The sequence below is a fragment of the Anomaloglossus baeobatrachus genome, chromosome 2, assembly GCF_048569485.1.
Source record: "Anomaloglossus baeobatrachus isolate aAnoBae1 chromosome 2, aAnoBae1.hap1, whole genome shotgun sequence".
Classification (NCBI taxonomy): domain Eukaryota; kingdom Metazoa; phylum Chordata; class Amphibia; order Anura; family Aromobatidae; genus Anomaloglossus; species Anomaloglossus baeobatrachus.
The window spans coordinates 665,260,060-665,272,282 of record NC_134354.1 but is presented as its reverse complement, the minus strand read 5'-3'; the positions used below and the strand labels follow the sequence as shown (position 1 = coordinate 665,272,282).

Below are 12,223 nucleotides of genomic sequence, written 5' to 3'. Positions count from 1 at the left end.
GGCAGGTGCGCATCAATAAGGAGTCAGAATAGCCTGCCCCCTTCTGGCAAGTGTTAAGTGCCTCTGTAAAGACTGACATCTGCATTTATCAGGTTACTAGCTGCGGGTGGAGCACCACTCCACCCGTGGCTGATGGGACGGATGAAGGCTGAATAATTCAGCTTCAGCAGCAGGGAAAGATGCGGACTCAGCATGAAAGCCTGCATCAAAGGCAGAGACACGACTTATGAATGATGTGTAAAGCACGTTATAAGTCGTTAAGGGGTTAAAAACATGCATTTTTACATGAATCCTAGGGAAAAAATACACCAAAAAATGTACAGTTCAACATTGTCTTTAATCACACTATTAATTTTCATAAAATCACACCAATTTTGGTAAACTGATAAACATAGCAGATTTTCTGCACAAAGAATGGAAGCAGGAAAAAGCAGCTCTTGCGCTATATGATAACATGTTATAAATTTGGGCTTGGCATAGGCTTTCTTTCAAACACGTTACTTAGCTTTAATGTTGGGTTGTAGAATCCCTCGTCTTTTGAGTAATTTTTAGAACTTCATTCTTAACATGCTTTTTTAAGGCGATGGAATCCCATACCTTTAAAAAAAAAAAAAAACAAAACATGCGCTCAATAAATTCAGCCAAAGTAAAGACAAACAACCCCCCAAAAATATTGTTGGTACCATAGTGGTTTTATATTTATTTATTGGCTTCCAGTTAACATTTGGCTAAAAGAAGCCTAAAAACACCAAGAAAACATTTTTTTGCCCAAATCGCTATGTTTGAGACCTCCCTAATGTGTTAACACTTTCTCTTTTTCATTCTCTCCATCAGGTCATATAATCCAGCAGACAAAATTATTATTGCAGAAGCAAATTCTCCATTACAGTACCCTGTTCAAGGCGTGGAAGTCCGTCCTCTGAAGACAATACTCATACCAGGTGTGTGCCAGTTTTTCTGTTATTTAAGGGTATGTGAACACAGTGTTTATGGGCTAGGAATGTCATCAAGCTTTTTGGTATGTAATCTGAGAGCAGAGCACCATGATGTAGTGGAAGAGAGCCCAGTAATCAGGTCGTGTTTTGCGGTTTCATTACAATCACTGTTTTATCAGCAATAAGGACGGTTTTAGACAAATTGGGGTCCTGGACAAAATTTAAAGTGGGGCCCTCATTGGTGAAATATTTCAGGATTAGCCTTGGTGGGCTGGAGTCACACATTTGTGGATCGCATCACCTTGACTGGCCAGCTTCTCTCCTGACAGGAGCATGTCAGCTGCCTAGAAATACATGAAGCTGATACACCCAGGTCAGGAAAGTCGCCATCCGGCTCAGGTGATGCGATCCTCACTCAAGTGTGACTCCAGCCTTAGGGAGTCTCTGGTAATTGCGGTGTCTATTTTTACACGTACTCTTTTTTGCCGGCAGCACAGTTCAAATACAGACATCACACAGATTGCATCAGTGTGACCAGTACTGAAAAAAAAAGGATGATGCTGAAATTCAGTTTTTTTTTTATGTGTAAAAGATGTGCAAAGATCCAATGCTGTTTTGTTTTAATTATTTAATTTTATATATTTTTTTTCAAAAAAAGGCAGGAGGTTCCTTCTATTTTTCAAAACCAGCCAAGGTACAGCAGACATCTGGGGGCTGATATTATTAGGGTGGGAAGACCCATGGTTATTTGGCCCTTCTCAGCCTAAAAATAGCAGCCCACAACCATCCCAGAAATGGCACATCCATTAGATGTGCCAGTTTTGGTGCTGTACCCGGCTCTTCCCGTTGCCCTGGTGTGGTGGCAATCAGGATAATAGCTTATGGGGGTTGATTCCAGCTGTGAATTGACAGCTGGCATCAAGTCCTGATGTTAGTAATGGATGGACAGAGAATACTCACGTCTCCACAGAATAAATTGACATGCTGCAACTCAGAAAGCCACGCTGCAAGTCATTTTACACTGTGGAGAAAAAAAGCACAGTAAGCATGAGATTTCTATAAATCCATCCACTGTGCTTGTAATGTACAGCACAGTCTTTCGGACTCACTGAAAACACGCTACATCCAAAACACTGCAAACCCAAATCATGTGCACTCACCTTAAGACGCTTAGTAGACTGAACATATGATATATGTTCATTCTGTTGAGCTTTAAGTTACCATTTTTTCAAGGCAGTATTTGGAGCAGAATCCCCCCAGCTGGGATGTTAATGATTGACAATTGCAAAGGGACCTTGATGATTTAGGTTCCCAAGTGCATTCAGCCTGTAAGTGCATTCAGCCTGCACGTGGTGCTCATACTTGATTCTGAATAAATTGAGTTGTATTGATAATGTTGCTTCTATTTCATGTATTATTTACATATCATTAACATGTCTATCCATCCTTTGATTTCAATAGAGTGTAGTAGAATTATTTATCCTTCTATGAACACTGTCACATAGGTGAACCGACAATTGTGGGGTTTTTTTTTACTAAATATTCCAGACACACCTAATGACCTCATACTGTACAAAGGTAACAAAAAATCTCCTGAACAGAGTGAAGCATTGTTGCAGCAGTTAACCCTTTATCCATTTTCAGAGGTATAGGAAATCGCATCCTACCACGTCAAGTTGTGCTGAATTCTTTTAACAGTTCTACTTCACCATATTTATTTCACAATTTTTTCTGAAGGTTTCTCATAGACGTCAGTGCAGAAAAGCTCTTCGAATACCACTCCAGCGTTATTTTTCTTTTCAGCGCTGGAGTGGAACTTTAAATATAAGACCCCTGTCATTACTCACTTTCCGGCTACTTCACCTTTTACCGACGTCACTCCAGTTCACCGCACCATCTTGTGACTGTTACTTCTGACTGGCTAGAAGCCAGTAGTTACATCACAAGTGCTCAATGCATCTCTATGAGAGCAAGAACAAGGTCAGAATGAAGCTCTTGTCACGGGCGGAGGAGGGGACGCTGCGCTCACCCACTGCTCGGGTCCGGCTGCTCTGCTGCTGCTGCTCGGTGGCTCGAGCGCTAGGCCGGATCCCGGGGACTCGGGCGGCGTTCCTCGCCCGTGAGTGAAAGGGGGGAGGTTTGGTTTAGGGATATTGTCCGTGACGCCACCCACGGTTGTGGTGAGGTTGTGACACCACCACTGCTCTGGACGGGGATCCCGGGAGCGATGGCAGGGAGCAGCTTGGATGTTGGTTCTCCCCTCCGTGGGTAGGGGGGTTGGTTGTCCCGGGGCCCGGTGAGGGGTTAGGGATGGCAGGCGGGTTGCGGAGCCTGGTGAGGTGCAGGGTCGCGGGGGCAGCACTGTGCCGCACGGCACGGTGGTACTCACTCAGCCGATGACGAATGCAAAGTCTCCGGTAAAACAAACGGCTGGATGGACGTGTCCCACAGACGGCTGCGGTGCTTCTCCTCCCGGTAGGTTGATGGTGACTGCCTTTCCCTGCACCTATGTTGTGTTTACGGTTCCAATGGCTTCCCACCGGTAACCCGCTCCCCAGCTTGGATGGATGCTGAGGGAGCCCCTTTTGCCCGCAGGCTCTGGCCCTGGGAACTGTAGCCTTGGCGGTGACTGTGTTTCCCTTTACCGTTTGAGCTGTTGCCTTCAATCGGGTCTTGACTGCTGGGAAACCCCGGAGGTTCCCTTTGCTAATGGATTTGACCTGTTTTACGGCGACTCCTAGCCTGGTCGGGGTCCGTAAGCCCTGCCGAATGGTGCTGGCCTCTCTTTGCTCCCCGATCCTGTACCGTTGGGCCACCGCCCATCCCCGGTCCTTACGGTTCGCTTCAATCAGCCTCTCCTGCAGACAGTCACCACCGTCTGCCAACCTTGCTGTATGTGCCCGGGCCACGCACCCGGACACGGTCAATCTCCTCTACTACCACTTCACTCCTCACTTCAACTCTCAAAACTGATCTGCCTTCCTTTTCCCGCCTCTAGGACTGTGAACTCCTCAGTGGGTGGGGCCAACCGCCTGGCTCCACCCCCTGGTGTGGACATCAGCCCCTGGAGGGAGGCAACAAGGATTTTTGTTTGACTTCGGTGTGCCTAGCCGGGGTGTGGGGTGTGTTGTTGCAGTACCTGTGACGTCCTGGCTTGTCCAGGGCGCCACACTCTCGTAGACTTGTATTAAGTTGTGACCTCCGGCATGCGCCATAAAACACTGTAGCTGCCGGCAGGACACATATCGCTGGAGGCCGACTAGAGCGGCACTGACAGAAGATGAAGCCGCCGGAAGTTGAGTATAGGATATGGGTCAGGGGACTTACATTTAAAGCATGTAATAAAAAAAAATTCAGAAGTGGCGCTTTAAGGCTAAGACCGCACTTTGCATTCATCTATTTGCAGTTCTAAACGCACGTTTTGTGCTTAATTGATTTGACCAAAGTTGCCTTTTTGAGACCTTTAGCGCTGAAAACGCATGCATATTTACCGCGTTTTAGATGCGTTTTCAGCGCTTTTTGCATGCTTTTTCAGCTGCGTTTTGACAGATGCGTTTTAAACATCAAGACACTGCTAAATAAAGATTAATCAATCGGCACATTAAACTCAGTGTGCCTGCAAGCGAGCTTGACATGTTGCGCATAGCTTCCCACAGTCCTGGATTCAGTGGGACTGTCCCGATTTGAGGGCTCAGTCCCATTGTCCCAGCAGTCAGGGATTTTGTCCCAACTTCTTCTCTCCTCTCTGGCCCTGTAACTTCTCCTCCTCGGGGGCAGAGGTGACATCTCCGTGCACAGAATTTACATAAACATTCCTCTTCTGTGATCTGATCTTCCTAAGACCTGAAGTCGAGACCTCCTTGTCTGTACGCAGCAGCTCTGCCAATGAGCTACAGCCCAAAAGAGAGAGCTAGGAGAATTTGGTATACTTGACCTAGTGCAGGCAGAGAACCCAGAAGCAGTTTACACAGATATATAGAGATACATCTGTACATAGCAGTGTATTTCTATGTACTTGTATTCTAGAGGTAAAGAAAAAGTCAGATTGTTTTGTTCCTATAAAATTACTAAAAAATAATAAAAAAAACTATTGCAAAAATGTAATTTTCTCTATTTTGTAAGAGCCTCTGGGACTTAAAAGGGTACTCCCATCTACAAGATCCTATCCCAATATGTAGTAGATGTAGTAATAATAATATTAGAAAATACCTCCAATTAGAAATGTAGTATAGTTCTGATATAGTCATGTCTCTTACCTCATGTGCAGGGCATTTTATCTTAGATATCCATGGTTACGACCACGAGCAACCAACTGACTAATTGTCACCATGTGAGTGGTTGTAACCATGGATACCTAAGCTGCAATATCCTGCACATGAGGTAAGAGACATGACTATATCAGGAGAACTATACAACATTTCTAATTGGAGGTATTTACTAATATTATTATTATTATTATTATTATTATTATTATTATTACACCTACTATATTTTGGGATATAATCTTGGAGATGGGAAATACCCCTTTAAACCAATAAATGCTATAGTAACAAGCAGCATGCAGATTTTACTGGTACATAGAGATACATTGTACAAAGCAGTGTGTTTCTATGTCTCTATTCTAGAGGGAAAATAAGAGATTTTTTTTCTTCCTACAAAATTACTAAAAACAATAAAAAAGCAAATAAAATAATGACATTTTAATACACTTTTTAAAAAATAATATAATATAAAAATAATAAACATCACAAATCGGCAAACAGCATGGACATATTTGGTGTCCCTGTAATCATGACTGCTTTTTTCTGCACGTTCTCTGCAGTGTCTGCTCAACACAACATAATAACAATCTTCTCTTATTATTGTGTGTTTGCTGCTTTTTTGTATTTTCCCCTTATTTGATGCTTTTTTGGTGGAGATCTGAACCCATGTTTTTAGTGCTTTTTAATACTATATAAAAGCTTTGATTCTATGCTTAGAGATAGCCTTTTAGTTTACCTGCATTTAATTCAGGCTCCATATAGAAACCTGCAGAGAAAAAAGAAAATCACCAAAATCGCACAGTTCAGCAACGTCTTTAAAAGCACAGTGGATGGGGTGTGCATTATGCTATTTGGAGGATTGTGCGGTCCATTATAATATATGAAGGACTATGGGAGTGCATTATACTATTTGGAGGACTATGGTGGTGCACTATTATTATTATTATTATTATTTATTATTATAGCGCCATTTATTCCATGGCGCTTTACAAGTGAAAGAGGGTATACGTACAACAATCATTAACAGTACAAGACAGACTGGTATAGGAGGAGAGAGGACCCTGCCCGCGAGGGCTCACAGTCTACAGGGATATATATAATATATGGAGGGCTATGAGGTGAATTATAATATATGGAGGACTATGGGGGGTGCATTATGCTATTTGGAGGATTATGGGGTGCAATATAATATATGAAGGACTGTGTAGATTCATTATAATATATGGAGGACTATGGGGGTGCATTATACTATTTGTATGACTATGGGGGTTTAGTATAATATATGGAGGACTATGGGTTACATTATACTATGTAGAAGACTATGGGGGTGCATTATACTATAAAACTACTAAAATATTTGAGTTTAGGATATTCATACCGAATACCTAGTACTATTCCAGTGTTTGTCATGAATAACGAACGTAATGAAAGTCAGTTGGAAACCTGAGCATTTTTCCCAGAAAAATGCTTGGGTTCCCTGAACACAAATATTTTAGTATTTGCGCATCACTAATTATAATAAATGCAGAAGTATGGTGGGGGTGTATTATAATATATGGAGGACCATGAGGAGCATTATAATACTATATGGATGACTATGGGGTACATTATCTATTATACTATATGGAAGGCAATGTGGGGCCCGTCATACATTTATGGAGGACTATGTAGGTCCCAAAATACTATGTGTAAGGCTATGTGGAGGCCGTTATTCTATTTTTAGGGCTATATAGGGGCCATTATAATATTTGTAGAGCTATGAAGAGCCTTTATACTTTAAGGAGGGCTGTCTGAAGGCCATTATTCTGTATGCAAGCAATTATACAATGTAAAAGTTTGTGTGGGGTCAATCATACTGCATAGAGGGTCATCATACTTTAGCGGGGTAGTTGAGGGGTACAGTAGGGTCATCATACTATATGTGGTGAGGGTACTGTGAAGAAATTCACTCTGGGGATATTATACAATGCTTGTGGGGCATTTTGTTGGCATCACACTACAGTAAGTGGGATCTAGGGGCATCAACAGGAGGAAAATTACCTTGTAAGGGCTGTAAAGTTGTGAGATATGTTCTTATGTGACCCAGCCAAATATTAATTATTTTTTGGGGGTGGGGGGGTCCATTTAGAAATCTTGGGGCCCCATAGCACAAGTTCTATGTACACCCCTGTGCTGGAACTGTAAGATGCTGCGTTTGTAAGACAACGAAAGTTCGCAGCATCAAAACTCTCCTCCAACTTATCGTGGACACACTAAGGAATTTTATGACTGATAGTGTCCACCATAAAGCCTGCGTACCACATGGTGCATGTTTTTTTTGCATTGGCCTTCTGCCTAGGAGAGCGCAGTCTACTGAGCTTTCATAAACAGTTACTTACCTGCCAGACAGTGGCTGAAAGAAAACAATGTTGTCCTCTATTTGGTGAATGGGAACCTTTGCAAATGTTAGGCTATTTGCCCATGGGAAAACGTACCCGCGGATTTTGCCGCGGAAAACGCACGGAGTTACCTGGATTTTCTAGATAAATCCGCAGGTTCTAGCAAGTACAGACACTCCCCATGTTACCCTATGGGATTTGGGGAGTGCTGTATCAATGGTGCGGTATGTGCGGCTGTGGAAAATTCTGTGGATGTCCCGCAGCCACATGTAACTGCATGTCAATTATTCATGCAGAAATATCTGTAGAATTCCTGCTCCTCCACTATGGAGATACAGGGCGGGAATTCCGCAGGAATTCTGCATGAAATCGGCACAGTTTCCGCAGGTTTACGGCAACAACTCCGCAGAAATACCGCAGCAATGGATAGCTGCGGATTCCGGGAAGCATCTGCGGTAAACCTGCGGCAAAATCCATAGGTACGTTGTCCCGTGGGCACATAGCCTTAAGCGGGCTTTACACGCTGCGATATCGGTACCGATATCGCTAGCGTGGGTACCCGCCCCATCTGTTGTGCGACACGGGCAAATCGCTGCCCGTGCCGCACAACATCGCCCAGACCCGTCACACTACTTACCTGCCCGGCGACGTCGCTGTGACCGGCGAACCGCCTCCTTTCTAAGGGGGTGGTTCGTTCAGCGTCACAGCGACGTCACAGCTGCGTCACTGAACCGCCGCCCAATAGAAGCGGAGGGGCGGAGATGAGCGGGACGTAACATCCCTCCCACCTCCTTCCCTCCGCATAGCGGCTGGGAGGCAGGTAAGGAGAGGCTCCTCGTTCCTTCGGTGTCACACGGAGCGATGTGTGCTGCCGCAGGAACGAGGAACAACTTTGTTACTGCTGCAGTAACAATTTTTGAGAATTGACCCCCATGTCACCGATGAGCGATTTTGCACGTTTTTGCGACAATGCAAAAATCGCGTGACCCCAACGAGTTCGCATTAGCGATGTCGTAGCGTGTAAAGCCCCCTTTACAGTCTACGTCAGGAATAGCTCCTCCTGACACATACTATCAGCTAAACGCATACAGAGAAATGGATGGGCTTACCATGCCTATGATTTCTTCATTGATCAGTATGGCCACGTGATGTGGATGACATACTTATTTGGTCGGGTCACATCTAAATGAAAACAAAGTAACTTTATGATTTTATGACAGCAGCTGTAAGTTCAAAGTAGAATTTTTGGATTTAACGTATGTCAAGGTGTCTAACAACATCGTTCACACTACTAATTCTCTATCAGTACTACACTCCAAGCAGGCAGCTGTCACCTGATACCTGCAATTAGAGTTATAGAGTCAAACGTATCTGCGCAAACACATATATCCTTGAAAAGGCTGACACAGCCCATTTTGTTTTGATTGTGATGGCAATAAATCTACACTTTCTGTATTGTCATTTGGGAGTGCTGGATACCTTTTTGTAGCAAAACAATATAAAAGTTATTGCATCCAAACGTTTGCCAAAACTCAATCAAAGGTCCGAATTTAGGTCCAATTTTAAAAAATATTATCAGTGTGGGCAGTCAGTTTTAAAAAAAAAAAAAAAAAAAAAAGGAAAAACCTCAAGCAATATCCTGTCACCTGCTCTATATATTGGGAAAAAAAATAAAAAAATACAAATACTGCATGATTACGTCCTAAAAGTTTTGTATAAATTTGGTAGCAATGGATGTAATGTGTGTTTTTAAGAATCAAAAGAGAAAAACAATACATTTGCCAAATCGTGGGTGTTTCAAAAAGGTATTCTTAATTGTGATCCCCTTCACATGGTGTATTGTATTGAATGGAAAATCTGTTACAAAATATATGGGTTATATCATCAGAAATTAAAAAAAAAAAAAATGAACATTATTCTGATATTTAGAAGAAAAATCCAACTTATTCTGTTACAGTTACACTTTTTAAAGAACCGCACAATGCAAAAATAAAGGCCCCGATTAATTTAGAGCAGTGTTTTTCACGTCAGTCTTGATGAGGCATCATGCTGGAGTCAGAGGCACTTGCATTTTATTGAATCAGGAGCATATGACAAGTGGCGTGCACCTCCATGTGCGCCTCGCCGCAAATCACACTCTAGTCGGAGACTGGAGCAAGATTTGTGACAACGTTTTTTTTTTTGTTTTCAGACTTATCTAGTTTTTCACATAGGGAGCATCTTTATACATCCATTTTCTAGCAATAACTTCTACATAATAACAATGATGGGCGGCACGGTGGCTCAGTGGTTAGCACTGCAGTCTTGCAGCGCTGGGGTCCTGGGTTCAAATCCCACCAAGGACACATCTGCAAGGAGTTTGTATGTTCTCCCCGTGTTTGTGTGGGTTTCCTCCGGGTTCTCCGGTTTCCTCCCACACTCCAAAGACATACAGATAGGGAATTTAGATTGTGAGCCCCAATGGGGACAGTGTTATTATTATTATTATTATTTATTATTATAGCGCCATTTATTCCATGGCGCTTTACAAGTGAAAGAGGGTATACGTACAACAATCATTAACAGTACAAGACAGACTGGTATAGGAGGAGAGAGGACCCTGCCCGCGAGGGCTCACAGTCTACAGGGAATGGGTGATGGTACAATAGGTGAGGACAGAGCTGGTTGCGCAGTGGTCTACTGGGCTGAGGGCTATTGTAGGTTGTAGGCTTGTTGGAAGAGGTGGGTCTTGAGGTTCCTCTTGAAGCTTTCCACGGTCGTGGAGAGTCTGATGTGCTGAGGTAGAGTGTTCCAGAGTATGGGGGATGCACGGGAGAAATCTTGTACGTGATTGTGGGAAGAGGAGATAAGAGAGGAGCAGAGAAGGAGATCTTGTGAGGATCTAAGGTTGCGTGCAGGTAGGTACTGGGAGACTAGGTCACAGATGTAGGGAGGAGACAGGTTGTGCATGGCTTTGTATGTCATGGTTAATGTTTTGAACTGGAGTCGTTGGGCGATGGGAAGCCAGTGAAGGGATTGGCAGAGTGGCGAGGCTGGGGAGTAGCGAGGGGAGAGGTGGATTAAGCGGGCTGCAGAGTTTAGGATAGATTGGAGGGGTGCAAGAGTGTTGGAAGGGAGGCCAGAGAGCAGGAGGTTGCAGTAGTCGAGGCGGGAGATGATGAGGGCATGCACTAATGTTTTTGCAGAATCTTGGTTAAGAAAAGCACGGATCCGGGAGATATTTTTGAGTTGTAATCGGCATGAGGTGAAGAGGGCTTGGATGTGTGGCTTGAAGGATAGAGCAGAGTCGAGGGTCACTCCAAGGCAACGAGCTTGTGAGACTGGGGTGAGTGAGCAACCATCAAGTTTGATGGAAAGGCTTGTTGGAGGAGATGAGTGAGGAGGAGGAAAGACAATAAACTCTGTTTTGTCCATGTTAAGTTTTAGGAATCGCGCCGAGAAGAAGGATGAAATAGCAGACAGACATTGTGGAATTTTGGTTAGTAGAGAGGTAATGTCAGGTCCAGAGAGGTAGATCAGTGTGTCATCGGCATAGAGATGATACTGGAAGCCGTGGGACTCTATGAGCTGTCCCAAGCCGAAGGTATAGATGGAGAACAGCAGGGGTCCAAGAACTGAGCCTTGAGAGACACCGACAGATAGGGGGCGAGATGAGGAAGTGGTGTGAGAATGGGAGACGCTGAAAGTTCGGTCGGTTAGGTATGAGGAGATCCAAGATAGGGCCAAGTCTGTGATGCCCAGAGATGAGAGAATCTGTAGTAGGAGGGAATGGTCTACTGTGTCGAAGGCAGAGGATAGGTCCAGGAGGAGGAGGATAGAGTAGTGTCGCTTGGCTTTGGCGGTTAGTAGATCATTGGTGACTTTGGTTAGGGCGGTTTCGGTAGAATGATGTGGTCGGAAGCCAGATTGAAGCCGGTCAAAGAGGGAGCAGGAGGAGAGGTATGAGGACAATTCAAGATGGACATGCTGTTCCAGTAGTTTTGAGGCGTAGGGGAGAAGGGATATGGGGCGATAGTTTGACACAGAGGATGGGTCAAGGGAGGGCTTTTTGAGGATGGGTGTAATAGAGGCATGTTTAAAGCATGAAGGGAATACACCACTTGCTAGTGATAGGTTGAAGAGATGGGTTAGGGCTGGGATGAGGACTGCGGTGATGTTGGGGATGAGGTGCGATGGGAGCGGGTCCAGTGCACAGGTGGTTAGATGTGATCTTGAGAGTAGAGTGGAGAGATTGTATTCTGTCATGGTGGAGAAGCTGGATTTGGAGGAAGATGGCTGAGTAGCTATGATGAGGGGCTGTGGTGATTGTGGGCCAAAGCTTGCTCTGATGTTGTCAATCTTCCGCTTGAAGAAAGAGGCAAAGTCTTCAGCTGAGATGAGAGGAGAGGGAGGTGGTGCCGGAGGACGGAGGAGAGAATTGAAAGTGTTGAATAGCTGTTTAGGGTTGTGAGAGAAAGAAGATATGAGGGATGAGAAGTAGGTTTGTTTTGCAGCAGTGAGTGTGGACTTGAAAGTGGTGAGGGACTCTTTATATGCAATGAAGTGCTCAGTGGAATGAGACCCCTTCCATCTGCGCTCAGCAATCCTGGAAGCCCGTCTAAGTTCTTTAGTCTGCCTCGTGTGCCAGGGTTGCCTGTTGATTGTGCGG

General features: G+C 44.3%; 1 protein-coding gene across 1 annotated transcript in view; it reads left to right on the top strand.

The window, feature by feature from the left end:
- B4GALNT1 (beta-1,4-N-acetyl-galactosaminyltransferase 1) overlaps positions 1-12,223 on the top strand; it is a 350,827-nt gene that overhangs the window by 266,009 nt on the left and 72,595 nt on the right. Inside the window, exon 4 of the mRNA XM_075334473.1 lies at positions 835-941. Coding sequence (XP_075190588.1) covers positions 835-941 — 107 coding nt within the window. The remainder of the gene's footprint in view (positions 1-834; positions 942-12,223) is intronic.